Source organism: Polyodon spathula, chromosome 3 (assembly GCF_017654505.1).
Source record: "Polyodon spathula isolate WHYD16114869_AA chromosome 3, ASM1765450v1, whole genome shotgun sequence".
Lineage (NCBI taxonomy): Eukaryota > Metazoa > Chordata > Actinopteri > Acipenseriformes > Polyodontidae > Polyodon > Polyodon spathula.
In genome coordinates, this window is record NC_054536.1 from 472,845 (window position 1) to 498,638 (window position 25,794).

Sequence of the window (25,794 nt, forward strand, 5' to 3'; positions counted from 1 at the left end):
CAAATCAAACTGCAGTCATAGAAGCAGCAGTTTTGTTTAACAGTACAAAGGTTTTGTCTCTCTGTATTATTGATCAGTCATGAGTGCAGTTGTGTTTATTCCTCAGTCGTCTCTTTTCTCCCAGTCTCCTGCCCCTCAAAGATCGGGTACTTGGTTTCCACTTCAGCCCAGGTAGTGACTCCGTTCGCTAGGTCACGCACAATGGAGGGAAGATCAGATACCTAGAGAGGCACAAATAGAGACTGGATCTTAAACACTTGGCAAGGCGTGGCAGTCCAGTGCAAACAGGACAGGGTCAACTCCGCAAGAACAGCGACGGCCTCATCAGTAAAGCAACGGCCATTCTAAGTCCATTTTATCTGAGAACTTACAGTCTAGACACAAAACACACAGAAATGAATGGAAGGTTTATGTTTTCTGCAAGTTTCGTCCGTGTTATCATGAGCTTGGGAGAATCCATACATAACGCAGATCCACAGGAATTCCTGAAAACAGGGCCGGAGTCAAATCCAATTCCAATCAGCACTATTCTGTTCCAATGAGCTTCTGCAGTGACAACAATTACTTACACTGAAATTACAGAGTCCATTTAAATAGGCTTCAAACAAAAGCTGTGGAACAAAATATCAATTCCTTGGAAGAAATTGTAATGATTTAAGAAATTATTGGAATTGTCTGAAGGAGGAGGGTTCAGGAGGAGCCTTGAAGCAGGCGAGTGTGTAAATCTAGCAGAGTCTTACTTTACCACCTTGTGTAGCTCTGAGTTTATGAGAAGCCTGTATGGAAGTCAAAACTGATAATCAAATATATTCTGTGAATCTTACTGAAATAACACACACTACGACAGAGACACCTTTAAAAAACAAACAAACAAACAAAAAACCTACACTTAAAACTGTGTGTAAATAAAGATTTTGTATTTTGAATTTAAATTTGGCAGGAATGGGATTAAAATCTCATCTCAGCCAAATCCTTGTGCAGAATGTGTCTGGTGATTTATAGCATGAGGCTTGGCTTCATACAGCTTCAATTAATCAAAGGAGAGCCAGCTCATTGATTAATTGAGGCTCTATGAAGCACAGATTCCCCGTCTCTCAGTTCTGAGCCGGGTCCACTCGCAGGCTCCCCGTCTCTCAGTTCTGAGCCGGGTCCACTCGCAGGCTCCCCGTCTCTCAGTTCTGAGCCGGGTCCACTCGCAGGCTCCCCGTCTCTCAGTTCTGAGCCGGGTCCACTCGCAGGCTCCCGTCTCGCAGGCTCCCCGTCTCTCAGTTCTGAGCCGGGTCCACTCGCAGGCTCCCCTCGCAGGCTCCCCGTCTCTCAGTTCTGAGCCGGGTCCACTCGCAGGCTCCTCGTCTCTCAGTTCTGAGCCGGGTCAACTCGCAGACTCCTCGTCTCTCAGTTCTGAGCTGGGTCCACTCACCTCCGCCCTGATCTGCCGCATGCAGTCCCGGTCTCTCAGAGTGGCTGTGTGAGGGGTCTTGTTAACCGTGTCGAAATCGATGGTGATGCCGAACGCCACGCCGATCTCGTCAGTCCTGGCGTAACGCCTCCCAATGGAGCCGGAAGAATCGTCCACCTTGTGAGAGACTCCGTTTCTGGTCAGGGCTTCAGCTGTAAGACAACACCAAAGAAACGAGGCGAATGAATTCCAATGTATTCAAGTACCCGCTGTGCTGTTCTAGACAAGAAACGAGGCAAATTAATTCCAATGTATTCAATTAACTGACTTCCTATCCTTCCTGTTTCAGCTACAGACACATTTTTTGCTTCTGAGATTAATTATTTTTTAAACCTTCAAGAAGAAACTGTTTGAACAGCAAGCATTCTGTTCCTTGTGTACCCTCAGAGGTTAAAACCGTTTGTACTGGTGAACAGCTGTTTCATTGCTTTTTTAAACACAAAAGGTTGTAACATGAAACATTTAACTGGTAAATTGTGTTCATCTACTATATGAATACATAATTAACTACTGGGATGATGAAAAACTCAGTCAGCTGTTAATACAAGTTAATACGTGTGAGTGGAGTGTCTCTCATTGTGTAAGAGAGGTCATCTCGTGCAGTTTGGGGTGCTCATGTTAATACGTTGTGTGTGGAGCGTCTCTCATTGTGTAAGAGAGGTCATCTCGTGCAGTTTGGGGTGCTCATGTTAATACGTTGTGTGTGGAGCGTCTCTCATTGTGCAAGAGAGGTCATCTCGTGCAGTGTGGGGTGCTCATGTTAATACGTTGTGTGTGGAGCGTCTCTCATTGTGTAAGAGAGGTCATCTCGTGCAGTGTGGGGTGCTCATGTTAATACGTTGTGTGTGGAGCGTCTCTCATTGTGTAAGAGAGGTCATCTCGTGCAGTTTGGGGTGCTCATGTTAATACGTTGTGTGTGGAGCGTCTCTCATTGTGTAAGAGAGGTCATCTCGTGCAGTTTGGGGTGCTCATGTTAATACGTTGTGTGTGGAGCGTCTCTCATTGTGTAAGAGAGGTCATCTCGTGCAGTTTGGGGTGCTCATGTTAATACGTTGTGTGTGGAGCGTCTCTCATTGTGTAAGAGAGGTCATCTCGTGCAGTTTGGGGTGCTCATGTTAATACGTTGTGTGTGGAGCGTCTCTCATTGTGTAAGAGAGGTCATCTCGTGCAGTTTGGGGTGCTCATGTTAATACGTTGTGTGTGGAGCGTCTCTCATTGTGTAAGAGAGGTCATCTCGTGCAGTTTGGGGTGCTCATGTTAATACGTTGTGTGTGGAGCGTCTCTCATTGTGTAAGAGAGGTCATCTCGTGCAGTTTGGGGTGCTCATGTTAATACGTTGTGTGTGGAGCGTCTCTCATTGTGTAAGAGAGGTCATCTCGTGCAGTTTGGGGTGCTCACATTAATGCGTTGTGTGTGGAGCGTCTCTCATTGTGTAAGAGAGGTCATCTCGTGCAGTTTGGGGTGCTCATGTTAATACGTTGTGAGTGGAGCGTCTCTCATTGTGTAAGAGAGGTCATCTCGTGCAGTTTGGGGTGCTCATGTTAATACGTTGTGAGTGGATAAAAACTCATTGTGCAAGAGATGAAATCTCGTGCAGTTTGGGGTGCTCATGTTAATACGTTGTGAGTGGAGCGTCTCTCATTGTGCAAGAGCAGGTCATCTCGTGCAGTTTGGGGTGATCATGTCTAGAAGCTGCAATACAAAATATACAGAAAATGAAGCTGAAGCAGAGGTGATCATGTCTAGAAGATGCATACATTGGTCCACATCACATGCCTACACACACTTGAGCCTTTGAAACAGCGACGATGTTCACACAAATACTTACACAGCTCACGGACAAAAGGCACGAATTCGTGATTCTGACTCAGAGGCAGGACGGAGCACTTGTATGGGGCTACAGTGGCAGGAAAGCTGAAGTACTGGAAATAAAAACAAAACAAGCAGGGAATGAAAGGGCTGTCCAATCACAGGCCATCTTACAAACCTGGCACCAGGGTCCGGGTCATTTCCTGTTTTTCAATTCCAATTCCTTTTTAATCAATTCCAACACATCACTGATCAACATTGCAATTAGCTGTATTCTGTTACAATGAGCTTCTCATAGTGGATACACAGTACTTATTCTGAAGTCACTGTTGTTAGTCAATTAAACTGGCTTCCAATGAAAACAGCTGAACAATGAGTATGTCTATAAAATATCAATTTCAATTCTCAGGAATTGGAATTTACCTCAACCCTGCTTGACACACTACCGCTCAGTGCAGGGAGTGCTGTTCCCTGGGTGTGTTCACTCTCAGTGCAGGGGGTTTGTTCCCTGGGTGTGTTCACTCTCAGTGCAGGGGGTTTGTTCCCTGGGTGTGTTCACTCTCAGTGCAGGGGGTGCTGTTCCCTGGGTGTGTTCACTCTCAGTGCAGGGGGTTTGTTCCCTGGGTGTGTTCACTCTCAGTGCAGGGGGTTTGTTCCCTGGGTGTGTTCACTCTCAGTGCAGGGGGTTTGTTCCCTGGGTGTGTTCACTCTCAGTGCAGGGGGTGCTGTTCCCTGGGTGTGTTCACTCTCAGTGCAGGGGGTTTGTTCCCTGGGTGTGTTCACTCTCAGTGCAGGGGGTTTGTTCCCTGGGTGTGTTCACTCTCAGTGCAGGGGGTGCTGTTCCCTGGGTGTGTTCACTCTCAGTGCAGGGGGTTCTGTTCCCTGGGTGTGTTCACTCTCAGTGCAGGGGGTGCTGTTCCCTGGGTGTGTTCACTCTCAGTGCAGGGGGTTTGTTCCCTGGGTGTGTTCACTCTCAGTGCAGGGGGTGCTGTTCCCTGGGTGTGTTCACTCTCAGTGCAGGGGGTTTGTTCCCTGGGTGTGTTCACTCTCAGTGCAGGGGGTTTGTTCCCTGGGTGTGTTCACTCTCAGTGCAGGGGGTTTGTTCCCTGGGTGTGTTCACACTCAGTGCAGGGGGTGTTGTTCCCTGGGTGTGTTCACTCTCAGTGCAGGGGGTTTGTTCCCTGGGTGTGTTCACTCTCAGTGCAGGGGGTTTGTTCCCTGGGTGTGTTCACTCTCAGTGCAGGGGGTTTGTTCCCTGGGTGTGTTCACTCTCAGTGCAGGGGGTTCTGTTCCCTGGGTGTGTTCACTCTCAGTGCAGGGGGTTCTGTTCCCTGGGTGTGTTCACTCTCAGTGCAGGGGGTGCTGTTCCCTGGGTGTGTTCGCTCTCAGTGCAAGGAGTGCTGTTCCCTGGGTGTGTTCACTCTCAGTGCAGGGTTTTTTTTCCTTGGGTGTGTTCACTCTCAGTGCAGGGGGTGCTGTTCCCTGGATGTGTTCACTCTCACATGCTAACAGCACCAGCAGAACACACTCACTGTTCTCTGCTCATCTCCTTCACGGACATGGAATGTGTGTTCGAAGATGGAGTACATGATTCTTCCAATACCGAAGGACGGCTCAATCACGTTGGGGACAATTTCCTCCACTAAACCGCAACATAGAAGGAGAAAGGAATAGTTCAAAAGAGATTTATACCATCGACATGCTCTCATTTGTGAACTGGACACTTGTTTAATATCCTATTGCATGGGGTTCTCTAGTACTCGGTATACTTTGTGTTCACTGTTTACATTATTTACCAGGCTTACTAACCAAAGTGTACACTAGGGGGCGTGAAGCTTCATGTAATTCCTGTCCCTTGAAAGTGATTCTCAAGAATGATTCTCCATTTACTTGTAGAGGGCAGCAATCACATTATTTAAATGATCTTCATTTAAGAAACTCTGTCTCAGTTGTTGAAAAAGGATTACAAATAGATGAGTAATAATGATCATAGAGAAATGCAGAGGCAAAACAGGGCTTAAAACCGGAAAGGGATCTCATCGCTATGCAACGGGAGTCTTACTTCCATCCCTGTTAAATATTAAAGAGCATGTAGATGATCCACAGTATCCATTTCAAACAGCAATGGGCATGAATTCCAAGTAATGGACTGACCGTGCAGGATCTTCTGAAATCTCTTCACACTGACCATGTCCTGGGTCAATATAAAGGTCTTCCCTTCGGTCTCGATGGTGAACTCTCTGCAAAGATTAGAGGCATGTTTAACATGTCGTGCAACACAAATGAATCAATCACCATTGCACTGTCTACACTTTCGTTTGTTCTATGAGAAGCAAGCAGCTTGTAGAACAGTCCTTCACCACAGCGACTCCCTGCTGAACCCTCTCTACACAACACAGTCACACAACACCCGCTGCACAGAGAAACACCCTCTACACAGCACAGACACACAACACATTCTGCACAGAGAAACACCCTCTACACAACACAGACACACAACACATTCTGCACAGAGAAACACCCTCTACACAGCACAGACACACAACACATTTTGCACAGAGAAACACCCTCTACACAACACAGACACACAACACCCTCTGGACTGTCAATGCCTTCCAATTCATGGGGCAGGGATTCCCTGCTTACTACCATAGACCTGCTCTGGTGGAGATGCTACTACAGACTGATTACATCACCCATGTGTTCTTTATTTTAAAATCAAAAGTGTACCTTAGCAGATAGTCTGTGCTGCTGTGTACAGCAATGCAGACACACTGCCAGTTCAATCCTCCTACCCATTCTCATTCAGGAGTCTCTCCTGCTCTGTGATGTAACACTCATCACAGATGGCTAGATATTCCATCACCAGCTTGGCGTCCTTCTTGTAAGCTTTTCCGATTGCTCCCTTGTTGGTGTCGAACTGAACAACATTAACTGTCTTGTGCAGACAGGTTAAGGCAGAACATCGGCTCTATCAGGACAAAAAGACCCCTCCCCCAATACTCATAGTTTAACACACTTCATGCTTCACTACTTACACCAGCAAGCTAAGAGTCTTAATATGAAAATGTGATGTGGACCAATGTATGCATCTTCCAGAAAAAATTGGAAACACTTTCCATTCAGTGTCTCCAATTACTGTGTATTTACTTTGAAATTATGTGTAAGTGCCCATGTATTTACTATGTTATTATGTAGTTACACCGTACTTAATGTGTAATTTTTTTGCATATTACCCTAACACCCACCTCTAAACCTAATCCTAACCCCAATTCCCCAAAAGAACTATAAACCTAATGCTAACCCCAACGTCCCTTAACCCCAACTATAAACTTAATCCCAACCCCAACTCTAAACCTAATCCTAACCCCAACCCTACCCAACCCCAACTCTAAACCTAAACCCAACGCTAAACTTAATCCTAACCCCAACCCTACCCAACCCCAACTCTAAACCTAAACCCAACCCTAAACCTAATCCTAACCCCAACCCTACCCAACCCCAACTCTAAACCTAAACCCAACGCTAAACCTAATCCTAACCCCAACCCTACCCAACCCCAACTCTAAACCTAAACCCAACGCTAAACTTAATCCTAACCCCAACCCCAACCCTAATCCTAACCCCAACCCTACCCAACCCCAACGCTAAACTTAATCCTAACCCCAACCCCAACCCTAATCCTAACCCCAACCCTACCCAACCCCAACTCTAAACCTAAACCCAACGCTAAACTTAATCCTAAAACACACCTTCTCCTTTTCTGATACAATTGTGCTTACATACATTGTGCAAAAGATTTACACATTAAGTACAGTGTAACTATGCACAACATTGTAATTATGTGTAAGAACACGTATTTACTAAGTAACTAATTACTGTGTATTTACATAGCATAAGGATATGGCTTCCTTTAGGGGTTTCTCAGCCACTAGCGGCACCTTGGTGGCTCGAGCATGGCAGGTCAGGTCATAGCAGGAGCGGTCAGCACAGCCCACGATCTCAATCCAGCCCTGCAACAAGAGAGAGAGAGAGAGATGAGCGGTCAGCACAGCCCACGATCTCAATCCAGCCCTGGAACAAGAGAGAGAGAGAGAGGAGGAGCGGTCAGCACAGCCCACGATCTCAATCCAGCCCTGGAACAAGAGAGAGAGAGAGAGGAGGGGTCAGCACAGCCCACGATCTCAATCCAGCCCTGCAACAAGAGAGAGAGAAGGAGGGGTCAGCACAGCCCACGATCTCAATCCAGCCCTGGAACAAGAGAGAGAGAGGAGGAGGGGTCAGCACAGCCCACGATCTCAATCCAGCCCTGGAACAAGAGAGAGAGAGGAGGAGGGGTCAGCACAGCCCACGATCTCAATCCAGCCCTGGAACAAGAAAGAGAGAGAGAGGAGGAGCGGTCAGCACAGCCCACGATCTCAATCCAACCCTGCAACAAGAGAGAGAGAGGAGGAGCGGTCAGCACAGCCCACGATCTCAAGCCAGCCCTGGAACAAGAGTGAGAGAGAGAGGAGGAGCGGTCAGCACAGCCCACGATCTCAATCCAGCCCTGCAACAAGAGAGAGAGAGAGAGGGGAGCGGTCAGCACAGCCCACGATCTCAATCCAGCCCTGGAACAAGAGAGAGAGAGAGGAGGAGAGGTCAGCACAGCCCACGATCTCAATCCAACCCTGCTACAAGAGAGAGAGGAGGAGCGGTCAGCACAGCCCATGATCTCAATCCAGCCCTGGAACAAGAGTGAGAGAGAGAGGAGGAGCGGTCAGCACAGCCCACGATCTCAATCCAGCCCTGGAACAAGAGAGAGAGAGAGAGAGGAGGAGAGGTCAGCACAGCCCACGATCTCAATCCAACCCTGCTACAAGAGAGAGAGGAGGAGCGGTCAGCACAGCCCACGATCTCAATCCAACCCTGCTACAAGAAAGAGAGGAGGAGCGGTCAGCACAGCCCATGATCTCAATCCAGCCCTGGAACAAGAAAGAGAGAGAGAGGAGGAGCGGTCAGCACAGCCCACACTCTCTTCTGAACCCCACAAAATGAATAGCACGGCTAAAGGGGTTTATGTACAGTAATTCAATCTGGGTTGTTTTAATCTCGTCCTTTAGGGGATGTTAAAAGATCCCACAGCAGGTTTTTGACCTTTGTTGTAATTACATTAACAGGATCCGTGGAGTGCAGCTGTACTGTAAACTTTACACAGGAGTAAATGCTTAGCGGATCTGTCCCATTAAAATCCTCACCAAAATCTCCAATAAAAACCTTTTGTAGGGAAATGTTAACGATGATTAGTGCAAATATCAGAATCTCAGTTTGCTGGAGGTGACTTTGCAAAGGAAACTCCACTTGGCTTTAGGATTAGAAGGTTGAATAAGGCATGTGCAGGAACGTGTGGGAAGGAGATTAACCACGGTAATCTTAGTAACAATTAGTTGAGGGTTGGTTGCACCCAAGTGGAGTAACAGCTGAATATCTCGTTTCTATTATAATTAGTAAGATAACAGAAACAAGCTGTAGTCACGTAGGCTCTGAGCTACTAGAGTATAAACACCAGGCATAGTGGAGACAGACAGAGAAGCCCCCAATACCTCCAGATCATCAGGACCATCGGGGTGTCAGTCTGAGGGCTCTCTCCAGGGGTTCAGGTGATGTCATCAGTTATCTGTCTCTGTTATTAATAGTGGCACTTACTGTATCTAAACAATAACGTTCAGTGAAGAATGTAATGTGGATATCTGCAACTAATAAATGGTAAACATTGTTAAGATTTGAAACATGGTCTGGTCTCACCCTAAAAGCCTAAAAAGTAGTTAATTGCATGTTGACCTTAATTGCAACCTGACCCGTTTTCACACAAGGGTGGCCCTGCATCACACTATATTGGCACTAAACTGCTGTGCTAGGAAACCTACGTAAGACGTCTTGGTCTCGGCATCCCAGCAGTCACAGGCGTAGTGGGCCATCTCATTGTCCATGTGCTGACGGAATCGCAGCTTGTCTGGAGAGACCCCTACTTTCACCAAGTATAGGTAGATCCTCCCAATGAAATATCCCAGGACTGAGTTGTTGATCACACCCTGCAGGTACACAAGGCATCCACTTTTCAATCTGTCAGCACAACAGGAGCCAGTGTTTCAAAAGGTAAAGGGCAATGGAGGGTTTCAAAAGAACACAAGACAAGCCTAAAGCTGAGGGAACAGGAAGCCGCTTTGTGGCTTGGAACTTGGTTTCAGGAGACAAGGTTTCAGGCACCTGCATGCCACTCCAGGGGACACTAGGTTTAATACAGTAAAGCTCCCTCAATAGGTCTCCCGGTCTCCTGGAACCAGGTTCCAAGCCTCTGTTGCTGAAAAAACAAAGTGGCTTTGTGATCCCTCAGCTTAATGTTTAATACGTTGCCCTTACATGCAATTATAGATCAAGGTCTGAAAACAATAGGTCTGAAAACAATAATATATTAGGAATCGGAGCAGCATGTTCTTGGGATCTCTGTCCCACAGCCGATTGTAATAATAAAGCATCTACTAGGAATCGGAGCAGCATGTTCTTGGGATCTCTCCTTCCCACAGCTGAATGAAGAGGCGTCCTTTACCTGCTCAACTGCATCTCCCAGCTTCATCTTGTGTGCAGACTGGCCGCTGGTCTGAGCCTTGGAGGAGTACAGTGTGAGCTCCAGGTCCGTCAGGCTCTGGAACTTGGGGTGACTTTTATCATTGGGATCCACAAAGTGCTCGATTTCTGCCATGGTGAACTCTCTGGGAAATCAAACATTGTTTATTCTATTTTTTCAGAAAGGAAAAATCCACTTTAGTTACCACACACAAATAAAACCATTTACAGTGCATGCTGTAGAGCTAAACAGAACATTACAGGACAATTAGTCTGATATTGTACTATCAATGCCAGTTTTCTATAAAAGAAGCACACATTGTGGTAATGTCTAAACAAGCGAGGAACACGTCTCCACAGAACATCTCCACAGCACCACGGCAGGAGTGGTAACTGATCGAAGAACTATAGCAGGTCCCACAGAACATCTCCACAGAACCATGGCAGGAGTGGTAACTGATACAGCGGGATACCGATCACTAATATGGAATGGTACAAGCATACAGCAATATAGAACAGTACAAGCACACAGCAATATGGATTGATGCAAGCACACAGCAATATTAAATTTACAAGCACACAGCAACGACACAAGCACACAGCAATACCCAGTAAAAGTGGCGGGCAATGAAGTTACAGCTGATCAGAACTCTGGACACGTGTATAAACTGAGCAAATCTAAAGCACAGAGGAATCTGGACTGTCTTGTATCTTGGATTCCAGTGCGAGCGGCTTACCTGACTCTGATGAGGCCGGAGCGTGGAGAGATCTCGTTCCTGAAGGAGTTCCCAATCTGCGCAGCAGCGAAGGGCAACTTGCCCTGGTTGAACTCCAGCAAGCGCTTGAAATTCAGAAAGATTCCCTGAGCAGTCTCAGGTCTCAGATAGCTGGGAGCATTAGAAAAACAATCCAAGAACACGCAAGCAGAATAAATAAATACATCAACAGCATTGAGTTGAGCAATTAGAAGCAACCCCTCTGGCCAGACCTGCACTCCAGTGGTGGAAAGAACAGCTGCTGAAAGTGCCCCTCCAGAGCCTCTGAAGATGACAGCAGTGCTTACCCTGGCATGTTTCCTCCTGGCCCGATGCACGTCTGGAACATGAGGTTGAATGAGATGGGAGGGCTCACATCGTTTCCAGTGACAGGAGATCTCACATTGTACTTCACAAACAGCTCAGCTAACTCCTGCTGGCTGTAGTTGTCCAACTGCCAATAAAAAGAAACGATTAACCCATTAACCTCTTCAACCCTAGATGCAAAAATGATGCGCTTTATCATCAACTGGATCCCCGAGAGTCAATGAAAACAAACCTGGCTCACACAGGGAGGGGAGGGGTCCTACTATACCAGCTTCACTGCCATCGCACTGATCCCCAGAATGATCCTACTATACCAGCTTCAATGACTGATCCCCAGAATGAGAGAGGGAGGGGTCCTACTATACCAGCTTCACAGCCATCGCACTGATCCCCAGAATGAGAGAGGGAGGGGTCCTACTATACCAGCTTCACTGCCATCGCACTGACTGATCCCCCAGAATGAGATCCCCAGAATGAGAGGGGTCCTACTATACCAGCTTCACTGCCATCACACTGATCCCCATGAGAGAGGGAGGGGTCCTACTATACCAGCTTCACTGCCATCCCCCCCAGAATGAGAGAGGGAGGGGTCCTACTATACCAGCTTCACTGCCATCGCACTGATCCCCAGAATGAGAGAGGGGTCCTAAGTGGTCCTACTATACCAGCTTCACTGCCATCGCACTGATCCCCAGAATGAGAGAGGGAGGGGTCCTACTATACCAGCTTCACTGCCATCGCACTGATCCCCAGAATGAGAGAGGGAGGGGTCCTACTATACCAGCTTCACTGCCATCGCACTGATCCCCAGAATGAGAGAGGGAGGGGTCCTACTATACCAGCTTCACTGCCATCGACTGATCCCCAGAATGAGAGGGGAGGGGTCCTACTATACCAGCTTCACTGCCATCGTACTGATCCCCAGAATGAGAGAGGGAGGGGTCCTACTATACCAGCTTCACTGCCATCGCACTGATCCCCAGAATGAGAGAGGGAGGGGTCCTACTATACCAGCTTCACTGCCATCACACTGATCCCCAGAATGAGAGAGGGAGGGGTCCTACTATACCAGCTTCACTGCCATCGCACTGATCCCCAGAATGAGAGAGGGAGGGGTCCTACTATACCAGCTTCACTGCCATCGCACTGATCCCCAGAATGAGAGAGGGAGGGGTCCTACTATACCAGCTTCACTGCCATCGCACTGATCCCCAGAATGAGACAGGGAGGGGTCCTACTATACCAGCTTCACTGCCATCGCACTGATCCCCAGAATGAGAGAGGGAGGGGTCCTACTATACCAGCTTCACTGCCATCGTACTGATCCCCAGAATGAGAGAGGGAGGGGTCCTACTATACCAGCTTCACTGCCATCGCACTGATCCCCAGAATGAGACAGGGAGGGGTCCTACTATACCAGCTTCACTGCCATCGCACTGATCCCCAGAATGAGAGAGGGAGGGGTCCTACTATACCAGCTTCACTCCATCCACTGATCCCCAGAATGAGACAGGGAGGGGTCCTACTATACCAGCTTCACTGCCATCACACTGATCCCCAGAATGAGACAGGGAGGGGTCCTACTATACCAGCTTCACTGCCATCACACTGATCCCCAGAATGAGACAGGGAGGGGTCCTACTATACCAGCTTCACTGCCATCACACTGATCCCCAGAATGAGACAGGGAGGGGTCCTACTATACCAGCTTCACAGCCATCATGATCCCCAAAATGAGACAGGGAGGGGTCCTACTATACCAGCTTCACTGCCATCACACTGATCCCCAGAATGAGACAGGGAGGGGTCCTACTATACCAGCTTCACTGCCATCGCACTGATCCCCAGAATGAGAGAGGGAGGGGTCCTACTATACCAGCTTCACTGCCATCGCACTGATCCCCAGAATGAGAGAGGGAGGGGTCCTACTATACCAGCTTCACTGCCATTGCACTGATCCCCAGAATGAGAGAGGGAGGGGTCCTACTATACAGACTTCATTGTAACAAAGATACACTGCAGTGTACAGCAGCATTCTCCAGCATGTTGGTCCAGGAAGAATTCATCTGAATTTGAGACTAAATATGCCCAGGTATACTTTCTATACATTTCATATAAGCCCAGGGATTCGGTGTATAGATCTGAAGTTTCGAAACACTGCTGGAACGACGTGCACAATGAGGGAAGCGAATGGAACTGGATTCTGAAAGCTTGCTTTCTAATGGTAAATGTGGCAGAACGAGACGCAGACACACCTACCTGAGTGACAACACTGTCCATCTCTGCCCTCTTCTCTGCTGTACACTTCTTATCTGACATTAACTTCTGAAGATGAGCTGCAGTAAAAACACAAACAAGTGCAGTCTTACTGGAGCTTTTAGACAACGTTATGATTAAACAACGCCACACAGTTAGCAGTTTGTGTGTTATTTTCAAGCTATCATTAATAAAAAGTGCTACTCCAACATCAGTGTAATGTAGAAGCACAACACTGACACCTGGTGGAAATGAGAGGAGCATTTCTATTGAGGGATCACATTTAAGACACATCATATTTACCAGGGTGAGGCATTAGTGGTTTAAAACAGCTCATGTATTCAATAAATTTAATACACACTTCTTGTGTGTATATTGATCTGTTAATGAAAGGCAGGTCTTGTGTGTATATTGATCTGTTAATGAAAGGCAGGTCTTGTGTGTATATTGATCTGTTAATGAAAGGCAGGTCTTGGTACCTTTTAAGAGGTGGTCTGCACGGAAACATTCTCCATTCTTTACATCCTTCACCATGAAATCAGCAAACTTGTCCACATGACCAGAGGTCCTAGAAAACAGAAGAAATAAAACCACAAAATACAGAAACAACAAAGAAACAAAACCACAAAAGTTATCTTTTAATCTAAAATTAATTTTAAAAGAGTTCATCTCTAACCTGCAGTACTGCACAGGACCACAGGCTCCAGAAGCACAGAGTTCATCTCTAACCTGCAGTACTGCACAGGACCACAGGCTCCAGAAGCACAGAGTTCATCTCTAACCTGCAGTACTGCACAGGACCACAGGCTCCAGAAGCACAGAGTTCATCTCTAACCTGCAGTACTGCACAGGACCACAGGCTCCAGAAGCACAGAGTTCATCTCTAACCTGCAGTACTGCACAGGACCACAGGCTCCAGAAGCACAGAGTTCATCTCTAACCTGCAGTACTGCACAGGACCACAGGCTCCAGAAGCACAGAGTTCATCTCTAACCTGCAGTACTGCACAGGACCACAGGCTCCAGAAGCACAGAGTTCATCTCTAACCTGCAGTACTGCACAGGACCACAGGCTCCAGAAGCACAGAGTTCATCTCTAACCTGCAGTACTGCACAGGACCACAGGCTCCAGAACCACAGAGTTCATCTCTAACCTGCAGTACTGCACAGGACCACAGGCTCCAGAACCAAGGGGCAGGATCTGAAAACTAACTGGGCTGGTTGTTCAGTATTGAAGCACAGCCTGACACTGGGCTGGTTATTCAGTATTGAAGCACAGCCTGACACTGGGCTGCTTGTTCAGTATTGACAATGAAGGCTCTTACTTGAGGACTGCCTCTGGGGTTAACATGGTGCAGTCGATTTCAAGGATCTGCTCCTCCTGAATGAAGTGTTGCCGCCAGATCTGAATGATGTTGTTCTTCAGGGCACAGCCAACAGGGCCGAAATCATACAGTCCACTGACACCTAGAGCAATGAGAATATACGCTATAACAGAGCCAAAATCACACAGCACTGACACCTAGAGCAATGAGAATACAGACTGTAACAGAGCCAAAATCACACAGCACTGACACCTAGAGCAATGAGAATACAGACTGTAACAGAGCCAAAATCACACAGCACTGACACCTAGAGCAATGAGAATATACACTGTAACAGAGCCAAAATCACACAGCACTGACACCTAGAGCAATGAGAATATATACTGTAACAGAGCCAAAATCACACAGCACTGACACCTAGAGAGATGAGAATATACACTGTAACAGAGCCAAAAATCACACAGCACTGACACCTAGAGCAATGAGAATATAGACTGTAACAGAGCCAAAATCACACAGCACTGACACCTAGAGCAATGAGAATATACACTGTAACAGAGCCAAAATCACACAGCACTGACACCTAGAGCAATGAGAATATACACTGTAACAGAGCCAAAATCACACAGCACTGACACCTAGAGCAATGAGAATATACACTGTAACAGAGCCAAAATCACACAGCACTGACACCTAGAGCAATGAGAATATACACTGTAACAGAGCCAAAAATCACACAGCACTGACACCTAGAGCAATGAGAATATACACTGTAACAGAGCCAAAATCACACAGCACTGACACCTAGAGCAATGAGAATATATACTGCAGTCAGTCTGTCAAAGAAGAAATATGCAATGCATGGCTTGCAAAATCCAAAATAATATGAAAGCCTGTGCCAGACCTCAGCATTGAATCCAAGTTTAGTGTCCCTGTTACAGCCAGACTTACAGCACACTACAGCCTGCCAGTGCTGCTGTTGTTTGAGGGGTTCAAGTCTATGCCAGGTACGGAGCACCGCTGTAGAATAATTTGAAATCCTGGTCTAACAAAATGCACACTAGCACTGATTAACCGTTTGCTGCCTCGTGTCCACTATCTCCTTCAGTCACTGCGTGCATCATTGTACCACAATAAGGTTTCCTATCTACAGGCGATTCTCAACTTACGATGCACGGCACTTCCGACTCTTTTGCATTATTACCCTGCTTCGACTTGAAGACATCAATACGGCATTTACGACACAGCAGTACATGTGCTTGCCCTGACTCAGTCTAGCGTTTTTTTGGGGTTTTTTATGCATGCAACTGTTTTTTTTTTTTTTTTTTTTTTTTTTTTTTTAAATTTATTTGTCGTTAACAATGTCTGATAAGAGCAACTGACTCAAAACAAAACCTAAACTGTGAACTCTGTCACATGAGGGGCTTAACTTCATGCGATCGTATTTCCTGCTGGGTGTACCACATACACACACTGAGTACGCCTTTGAAAAGCCCAGAGTCTGTACTTTTAAACAAGCCAGGCAGGTGTCTGGGTGATTATGGCAAAGTGCCCACCCCTGTGTGTATTTTGTGTTATGTGCTGTGTTAATGTTGGTGTATAGTCATTGGTACACAGGTTATAAACGGGTCTGTGTAACACAAGTGTTTAAAATGTATATGTGTATTTAGGCACGAGGATTGCACAGCACTTCACGTGCAAGTAAAAAGTAATAATATGTGAGCACGGGGAATTGCACTTTATTAATTCACGTGCAGTTGTACCGAGACTCCAATTGAATGAGTGATTAGCAGTCGAGTCTCGGTACAGCTGCATAAAAGCTGCATGTTTTCACTCACTCGGGGTTGTGTGTTCGGTGAGTGGAGAACGGGATTGGAGACGGAGGTAATTGTAATAATAATAATAATAGTAATAATAGTTAAAATAGAAGCTCACCGTGTTTTGTCTGTATAGTCTGTTTTGTTTGTCTTTTTGTTTTGGCGAAAGTGCCGTGTCCTGTGTTTTTGTTTGTTACAACCTTTTTATTTACTGTTCTGTTCACTCATTAAATGCTGAGCGAAACCAATTGCTCAGCTCCACCCAACTCCATCTCTCTTTGTTTATTTCCTACTGTTTCTGGTCTGACGTCCCCCACTCCAGCCGTCTTTGTGACAGTGATATGTGCGTAATCACCGGGCTGAGTGTAAAGATTTAAATAAATATTTTTATGAATACAATATAACGGGTTATTTTTATAAAACGATATTATCTGGCTGAAGAGTCAGGAACGTAACCCCAGTTTATAACATTGTTCCTATGGGAAAATGTGCTTCGACTTACAACATGGCTTTCAGGAACCAATTGTGTCGTAAGTGCGAGGACTGTCTGTATTTATCTGAAATTACAACCTTAACCCTTTACTGCCCAGGGTACATTACCACCAATATCTATTGAATGTCTATTTTCCCAATGTCAAATATATCTCATTCAGACAAGAGGTTTAATATTTAATTTTTTGAAATTTGAGAACAGTTTGCGTTGTGAACTCTCTGGAGTTTGAGAAGGAAAAAAACATATGTGCATTATAAAGAAATACATAGATATGAAACCTAACATAGCAGAATTGTGCACACAGTGACTGCAGGGACAGGGAGGTTCCAATCCAGTCTCAGGGTGTTAATTGTGCACACAGTGACTGAAGGGACAGGGAGGTTCCAATCCAGTCTCAGGGTGTTAATTGTGCACACAGTGACTGAAGGGACAGGGAGGTTCCAATCCAGTCTCAGGGTGTTAGTTGTGCACACAGAGACTGAAGGGACAGGGAGGTTCCAATCCAGTCTCAGTTTAGTTGTGCACACAGAGACTGAAGGGACAGGAAGGTTCAATCCAGTCTCAGGGTGTTAATTGTGCACACAGTGACTGAAGGGACAGGGAGGTTCCAATCCAGTCTCAGGGTGTTAGTTGTGCACACAGAGACTGAAGGGACAGGGAGGTTCCAATCCAGTCTCAGGGTGTTAATTGTGCACACAGAGACTGAAGGGACAGGGAGGTTCCAGTCCAGTCTCAGGGTGTTAATTGTGCACACAGAGACTGAAGGGACAGGGAGGTTCCAATCCAGTCTCAGGCTGTTAGTTGTGCACACAGAGACTGAAGGGACAGGGAGGTTCCAATCCAGTCTCAGGGTGTTAATTGTGCACACAGAGACTGAAGGGATAGGAAGGTTCCAATCCGGTCTCAGGGTGTGGATGGGCAGTGGAAGCCACATACTCTCACACTCACCCCCATAGATGGCAAAGGCCTGATCGTAGAAGAACCTCCTCTTCAGGGTGTCCTCCAGTTTAGGTCTGTCGACGATGTCATCCTGCGGCTGCAGAGCCAGCTCCTGTAGTGCAAAGAGATTGAAACAAACCTGAATACAACAGAATAAATCACAACAAGGAGAAATCAGAGTTCTTTTTAATGACGTGATCATGTGTCAACCATGTGTCCCACTGCTGGTAGTCTCAGTGCTATTGGCTGTTAAAACATTACTTGACACACATGTGAAGGAGCTCAGTAAACCAGACCTGTGCGGGACGGGGCAGGAAGGGCCGGGCGGGGCAATTTCAAAACCATGGTTTTGTTGTTTTTATTTTATTTTTTTTAACGGATTACAGCAAGTTACACAATTTCTATGCTGCTATTAAAAGGTGGAACAAGAAACTTACCTGTACTAATAATATTCTTTCATTTCACATTGGTTGAACTTCACTTCTACTGTATTAGTTTGAATGAACTCAGTCGAGGTGGAGCAGGGTCGGCTCGACTCCTGTTCTTCAGTTCATAAGAACATAAGAAAGTTTACAAACGAGAGGAGGCCATTCGGCCCATCTTGCTCGTTTGGTTGTTAGTAGCTTATTGATCCCAAAATCTCATCAAGCAGCTTCTTGAAGGATCCCAGGGTGTCAGCTTCAACAACATTACTGGGGAGTTGATTCCAGACCCTCACAATTCTCTGTGTAAAAAAGTGCCTCCTATTTTCTGTTCTGAATGCCCCTTTGTCTAACCTCCATTTGTGACCCCTGGTCCTTGTTTCTTTTTTCAGGCTGAAAAAGTCCCTTGGGTCGACACTGTCAATACCTTTTAGAATTTTGAATGCTTGAATTAAGTCGCCGCGTAGTCTTCTTTGTTCAAGACTGAACAGATTCAATTCTTTTAGCCTGTCTGCATATGACATGCCTTTTAAGCCCGTAATAATTCTGGTTGCTCTTCTTTGCACTCTTTCTAGAGCAGCAATATCCTTTTTGTAGCGAGGTGACCAGAACTGAACACAATATTCAAGATGAGGTCTTACTAATGCATTGTACAGTTTTAACATTACTTCCCTTGATGTAATTATTCAACACTTTTCAATAGTATCCAAGCATCTTGTTGGCCCTTTTTATAGCTTCCCCACATTGTCTAGATGAAGACATTTCTGAGTCAACAAAAACCCCTAGGTCTTTTTTTATAGAGTCCTTCTTTAATTTCAGTATCTCCCATATCATTTTTATTTCCTGCATGCAGTACCTTACACTTTTTTCTATTAAATGTCATTTGCCATGTGTCTGCCCAGTTCTGAATCTTGTCTAGATCATTTTGAATGGCCTTTGCTGCTGCAACAGTGTTTGCCACTCCTCCTACTTTTGTGTTGTCTGCAAATTTAACAAGTTTGCTTACTATACCAGAATCTAAGTCATTAATGTAGATTAGGAATAGCAGAGGACCTAATACTGATCCCTGTGGTACACCGCTGGTTACCACACTCCATTCTGAGGTTTCTCCTCTAATCAGTGCTTTCTGTTTTCTACATGTTAACCAATCCCTAATCCATGTGCATGCATTTCCTTGAATCCCTACTGCATTCAGTTTGAGAATTAATCTTTTATGCTGGACTTTTAAGCTTTCTGGAAATCTAAATAAACCATGTCATATGCTTTGCAATTATCCATTATCGATGTTGCATCCTCAAAAAAATCAAGCAGGTTAGTTAGACACGATCTCCCTTTCCTAAAACCATGTTGACTGTCTCCCAGGACCCTGTTACCATATAGGTAATTTTCCATTTTGGATCTTTTTATAGTTTCCATAAGTTTGCATATAATAGAAGTCAGGCTTATTGGTCTGTAGTTACCTGGTTCAGTTCTGTTTCCCTTTTTGTGGATCGGTATTACCTTTGCAATTTTCCAGTCTGTCGGTACAACCCCTGTGGCCCAGGGGATTTGTTTATTTTAAGAGCTCCTAGTCCCTTTAACACTTCTGCCTCGGTTATGCTAAAGTTATTTAAAACTGGATAGGAACTGGATGACATGTGGGGCATGTTGTCCGTATCCTCCTTTGTAAAAACTTGTGAAAAGTAATCATTTAATATATTTGCTGTTTTTTTTCTTCATCTACGATTTTGCCATTTGTATCTCTTAGACATTTAACATCCTCTTTGAATGTTCGCTTGCTGTTGTAATATTGGAAAAACATTTTGGAATTGGTTTTAGCCCACTTAGCAATGTTCATTTCTATTTCTCTCTTGGCCTTTCTAACTTCCTTTTTGACCTGCGTTTGCAGTTCTGTGTACTCTTTCTGCGTACTTTCTTTTTGGTCCTTTTTTAATGCTCTGTAAAGTGCCTTTTTTCGCTGAATATTTTTTTTAATTGATCTATTAAACCATTTTGGCAATTTAGTTTTACATTTAGATTTGTCTACTTTAGGGATGTAATTGTTTTGCGCCTCTAGTACTACATTTTTGAAGAACAGCCATGCTTTTTCTGTCGATGTTTTCTCTATTTTGCTCAAATCTACTTCTGTTAGTCTCTGTTTCACACCTTCATAGTTTGCTTTTCTAAAATTGTAAACCTTAGCTTTAGTCATTACTTTCGGGGTTTTAAAAAGCACTTCAAATTAGACCATGTTGTGGTCTGGGTTTGCTAGTGGTTCTCTGACCTCTGTTTTAGTTATTCTGTCTTCGTTATTTGAAAAGACTAAATCAAGGCATGCCTCCCCTCTAGTGGGTGCCTTCACAAATTGTGTTAGGAAGCAGTCATTTGTCATTTCCACCATTTCAATTTCATCCTTCGTGCTACCCACCGGGTTTTCCCATTTTATTTGGGGGAAGTTGAAATCCCCCATTAGTATGGCTTCTCCTTTGCTACATGCATTTCTAATGTCATTGTATAACAGATTATTTTGCTCACCGTCTGAATCTGGTGGTCTATAGCATGCTCCTATTATTATGCCCTTTGAATTTTTGTCCATTATTCTGACCCATATTGATTCGGTTTTGTTTTCTTTGTCCAGGTTTAACACCTGGGCTTCAAGACTGTTTCTTATGTATAGCGCTACCCCTCCTCCTCTTCTGTCCTGCCTGTCTTTCCTATACAGTGTATACCCACAAATATTATATTCGTCCCCATCACTCTCAGACAACCAAACCAAACCTTTATAAACCCAATTCCAATTCCCATTCTCTTTTAGTCAATCCCAACACAACACTGATCAACATTGCAATGAGCAGCATTCTGTTACAATGAGCTTCTCACAGTGGCAACAGCTTACTGAAATTGAGCTCACTGTTAGTCAATTAAACTGGCTTTCAATGAAGGCATGACTGATCACAAAAAGTAGGATGTCTCTAGGGAAGGAATTGGAAATTGATTTTAAAAAGGAACTGGAAATGAAAGTGAAACAGGAATGGTCCCGACCCTGGTTTTGAGCTCTCTATGTACCACTTCTCACTAAATCCTTGTGTACTTCCCTATTAAAATAAAGCAGCACAGACCTTCGCCTCCAGAACCCGCTTGCGAGCCTTCAGCTCTGCCACAGCTTTACTGACATCTACAGCTGGGGCTTCCTCTTCTTTCAGCTGCCTCACCAAGTCGCCCTGAAACACACAGGCAAATACATTAATGAGAAACACACAGGCAGTGCAACACAGCAACAAGAAACACACCGCTCCCCTGAAACACACAGGCAGTGCAACACAGCGACGAGAAACACACCGCTCCCCTGAAAAGCACAGGCGGTGCAACACAGCGACGAGAAACGCACCGCTCCCCTGAAACGCAGGCAACACAGCGCGAGAAACGCACCGCTCCCCTGAAACACAGGCGGTGCAACACAGCGACGAGAAACGCACCGCTCCCCTGAAACGCACAGGCAGTGCAACACAGCAACGAGAAACACACCGCTCCCCTGAAACACACAGGCGGTGCAACACAGCAACGAGAAACACACCGCTCCCCTGAAACACACAGGCAGTGCAATACAGCGACGAGAAACACACCGCTCCCCTGAAACGCACAGGCGGTGCAACACAGCGCCGAGAAACGCACCTCTCCCCTGAAACGCACAGGCGGTGCAACACAGCGACGAGAAACGCACCGCTCCCCTGAAACGCACAGGCAGTGCAACACAGCAACGAGAAACACACCGCTCCCCTGAAACACACAGGCAGTGCAATACAGCGACGAGAAACACACCGCTCCCCTGAAACACACAGGCAGTGCAATTCAGTGACGAGAAACACAAACACAACGAGTGCAACATTATTCATGGAAGCACAGGAAGGCAAAGACATACAAATCACACATACAAATCACAGCTGCTGTTGCTGCTGTAGTTGTAGTTGTTTGTAATAACATGTTCATGCTACACAAACAGACTGGACTGTCAAAGATCCCCTGCTCTGCTGAATAGACTTTGCCAAGCACTTCTACAGGGGGTGGAGAAAAATTAGTAAAAGTAGTGTGGATGTGTAGGGGGTTCTGTCTGGGTAAAATCATCAGACATGCACAAACTGAATTGATGAATATGCTACTGCAAGGAAAAAGAACCTTTTCAATCTCATCAGCTGAAGCCACCTTGGCAGCTTGGTGCCTGCCCGGCTATTACCCCAGGTCACGGGGTCATTTTCAATACAGTGCGTTTTTGTTGGTTTTTACTGTGCATTTGTTAATAGGCTACATACCGCAACAATTCAATACAATAAAAGGAACGCTATTAGGAAATGACTTGCATTTAATATCATGTGATTTACCTACCGAATAAAAACGGGTTTACAATAATAAAAATAATAATAATAATAATAAATAATAATAAATATAATAATAATAATAAATCTGAAAACACACGCACTGAATGCAAGCTGTCAGGCTACACAGTATTAACAAAACGTCGTTTTTGTATAGAAACTACATATCACTAGTGCTTTTCAAAAATTAAATTACACTTTTATATTTTGAGGTTCACAAACCTATATTAATCAAGCGCTGACTGCATTTTCGTGAATAACACGCCAGAACGACAGAAGTAGCAGAGGATCGTCAATGCACACGCCGTCAATACTAACCCTACACAGTATGTAATGCTAGTATGTTAATAGCACGACTGCATGTTCTCTGCCGGTGTCTGCTACCCGAGACGCGTATGAAACAGCTCGCTTTGACTGGGTTACAACACCGGATTGAACCAGCCGCTGCCCTTCAACAAACGCCTTTGTTTATACCGACTGGCACGCATTGTGGCAACAGCGTTACCTAGGACAACCCGGGGTATTGCTTCTGGGAGAAAGGGCGTTGTGGAGATTATTTAGAGATATATATTTGTATTTATTTATTTTTACATGTAATACACTAGCTTTGATTTTTCACAGTAAGTATTTACATTGCTACCTGATGAAGCGTGATTTTTCACGCGTAACAGCACCTTGCCAAGACGTGTCTAGCTAGATTCATTGTCCGTGTCTCGCTTTCCATTGCTGTGCTGCACAGCAAGTCAAACGTGGCACTTGTAACATAGGGGAGGAACCGAAAATCAGTGTTTAACAAAACCAAAACTCCCAGGACTGTACCAGAAAAGCGAAGCAGTCTCACGCCCAGACCGGCTGCAGCTATTCTGCTGCCTGCGCTCCATACAGGACTCGAACCGGGCTGTGCTGCCCGAAGAACCCTGTAATAGCACCGCTGTTTTAAAAGAGAATAATAAACAAATGCGATTCGCTTAAGATACAGAAAAGCAGAATTCACTCGCCGCTCAGTCTACATTTAAACAATATGGGTCATCCCGCGTCGGGTCTCGATGCTTATTTCACACTGTCACTGCATTCCACAGGGCCGCGTTGTTATTGCAACATTAACTTGTTTTATTTATGCAGATGCTATTCTATTAAGTTGGCTCGTTTTATATTCTGTAGGCATAGAGGGGGCTTGGTGGTCCAGTGATGGAGGGTTGTTACCAGGAGGCTCCGGGTTCAATCACAGCTCAGCCACACCGACTCACTGTGTGTGATCCTGAGCAAGTCACTTAACCTCGTTGTGCTCCGTCTTTCGGACGAGACGTAAAAAACCCAAACGAAGTCCTATTGTAAGTGACTCTGCAGCAGCTGTTGTGATGCATAGTGTAGACCCTAGTCCGAATGACAAAAAATAAGCATAATCAAAAATAAATTATGTATGTGCACAGTATAAGCGTTGTTATCAGACTACTAGCGAGAAGTTAAAAAACGTCACATAAATTATACAGTACGGCGTATTGACAACGAAGGCACACCGCTCGCAATCTCTACATAGGAAGTTAGGGTAGAACAGAAGGGTTTGATCAATATACAAGATATCATTAAATATGTCTGTTCTCTCTCTCTCTCGGATTTAAACATACCCTCGGTGGATTTTAAACCCGTTTTTATGTACTTATTTGATATTTTTATCTGCAGAATGCCGATCAAAAATCAATCGCTTGTTTGAAATACTGTCCACATTTCAGGATGACTGACAGAATGTACAGTGCCTGCAAATTAAGGTTTGGGATAGCCCACATTTGATCGGAGTCGGCGAATTCATATGATGCGCGATCACAAGATGTATTTATATATGTATGTAATTATCCATTCATGTATTTATCATACCTGCTCCTTCACTGCCTTCCTCAGAGGAGCCAGCGCCTCTTCAACATTACCATCCATGTTCCTCCCTTCTGCAAACTGCTGCCAAAGACTCTGTCTCTTGTTGCCTTTCAGGGAACGCGCTGACACGGAGAAGAGCCTGCCTTTGAGAGGGGCTCGACGTGACCCAACACCGGCCGATGGGTGGAAAGCAAGCGGTTTGGAGCTTGCAGTCTGCACGCAGATTCTGAGCAGGGCGGGTGCAGCTCTGAGGCGCATGGACTGGAAAGGCAGCTACAAGGCAAGCTGCACACGTCAGGGACTGACTGATGAAATCTCTCGAAATGGGTAAAGCGGCGTCTAAACGAAACCAGCACATTCACAGCGGAGCAGCGTTGAGGAAACATGCAATGGGAAGGTTTGCAAAAGCAGATTCACCAAAAACTACAACGCGCGCGCACACACACACACACACGAAATACAATAATAACGAAATAAATAAATACATGAAATGCACCAGAAGAAAAGGTCCCTGTGAATGTATTTTGTAAACATTTTGCTTCATGAAATCAAAATCGTAGTTTCGGTGTGTTTGTTATGACAAAAAACCGTGTTATAACACAGAACACCACTAGAGGTCCCCATCGCAAAGCCTTCTGATTTATACTGTACGACAGCACAGAGACATACAGGCTGTTTTCTATGTCAGTTGATCAGAAACCATTGCTTTATGACATTCTGTTATTAATTGCATTGAAACCATGGTCACATAGTACACGAGCTGTTTGTGTATGGTAATGCAATGTGCAATGGACATAGGACTATGTACTATGTAGAAATGTTGGAGAAATGGGACAGTTGTGTAGCCTTCAAAACTAATGGACCATTGTGTTATTCAAGAAGGTTTCGCAATGCTCTGCTTCTCATCAGAGTGAAATGTACTGTGCCCAACATCCTATTGATTTCATAAATACTTTTCATGTTGCCACTTGGAATCGTTTTCAATGCTGACCAGCAGGTGGGAGTGTTTCATTAAAACAGAACATTTCAGCTCGCTGTCAAGGTAAGTACTGTACCTAAGCAAGCGCACACTTTGCACAACCTTTAATCTGGCCTCGTGGACGCCCCGCTTTCTCAGAATCCAGTACTGGACACGAGCCAACAAGCCCAGCCTGGCGTGCTTCTGACAGGGCATTACAATCCGGGCCAGGAAAGGAAAGAAGATCTGCAAGAGAGACGCGTTTATAATTCTCACAGCACGGAGCTGTGGAGTCCTGGACTGAGCACACCCAGCATGCCAGTCACTGAATACGGTGCACACTGCACAGGGCTGTGGAGTCCTGGACTGAGCACACCCAGCATGCCAGTCACTGAATACGGTGCACACTGCACA

At 45.4% G+C, this 25,794-nt stretch overlaps 1 protein-coding gene across 1 annotated transcript; it reads right to left on the reverse strand.

The window, feature by feature from the left end:
• Positions 1–89: 89 nt before the first annotated feature.
• LOC121309791 (glycine--tRNA ligase-like) lies at positions 90–24,757 on the reverse strand. The gene is made up of 17 exons (XM_041242967.1): positions 24,426–24,757; positions 21,303–21,404; positions 17,792–17,894; positions 14,534–14,675; positions 13,689–13,777; positions 13,213–13,289; positions 10,935–11,080; positions 10,609–10,758; positions 9,855–10,017; positions 9,175–9,339; positions 7,174–7,281; positions 6,064–6,209; positions 5,423–5,508; positions 4,801–4,910; positions 3,288–3,381; positions 1,421–1,611; positions 90–221 (listed from the first exon to the last, which is right to left on the reverse strand). Exons 1-17 carry the CDS (start codon positions 24,678–24,680, stop codon positions 96–98), a joined length of 2,253 nt encoding a protein of 750 aa, XP_041098901.1. The 5' UTR covers positions 24,681–24,757; the 3' UTR covers positions 90–95.
• Between the last annotated feature and the right edge of the window lie 1,037 nt (positions 24,758–25,794).

Excerpts from the sequence above, each read along its gene's own strand:
- LOC121309791 (XM_041242967.1), bottom strand. The coding sequence starts at position 24,680 with ATGCGCCTCAGAGCTGCACCCGCCCTGCTCAGAATCTGCGTGCAGACT. Across the intron at positions 9,340-9,854 it reads TGGGAGATGCAGTTGAGCAG|GGTGTGATCAACAACTCAGT; the intron begins GTAAAGGACGCC and ends GTGTACCTGCAG. Across the intron at positions 5,509-6,063 it reads AGACTCCTGAATGAGAATGG|AGAGTTCACCATCGAGACCG; the intron begins GTAGGAGGATTG and ends TAATCTTTGCAG.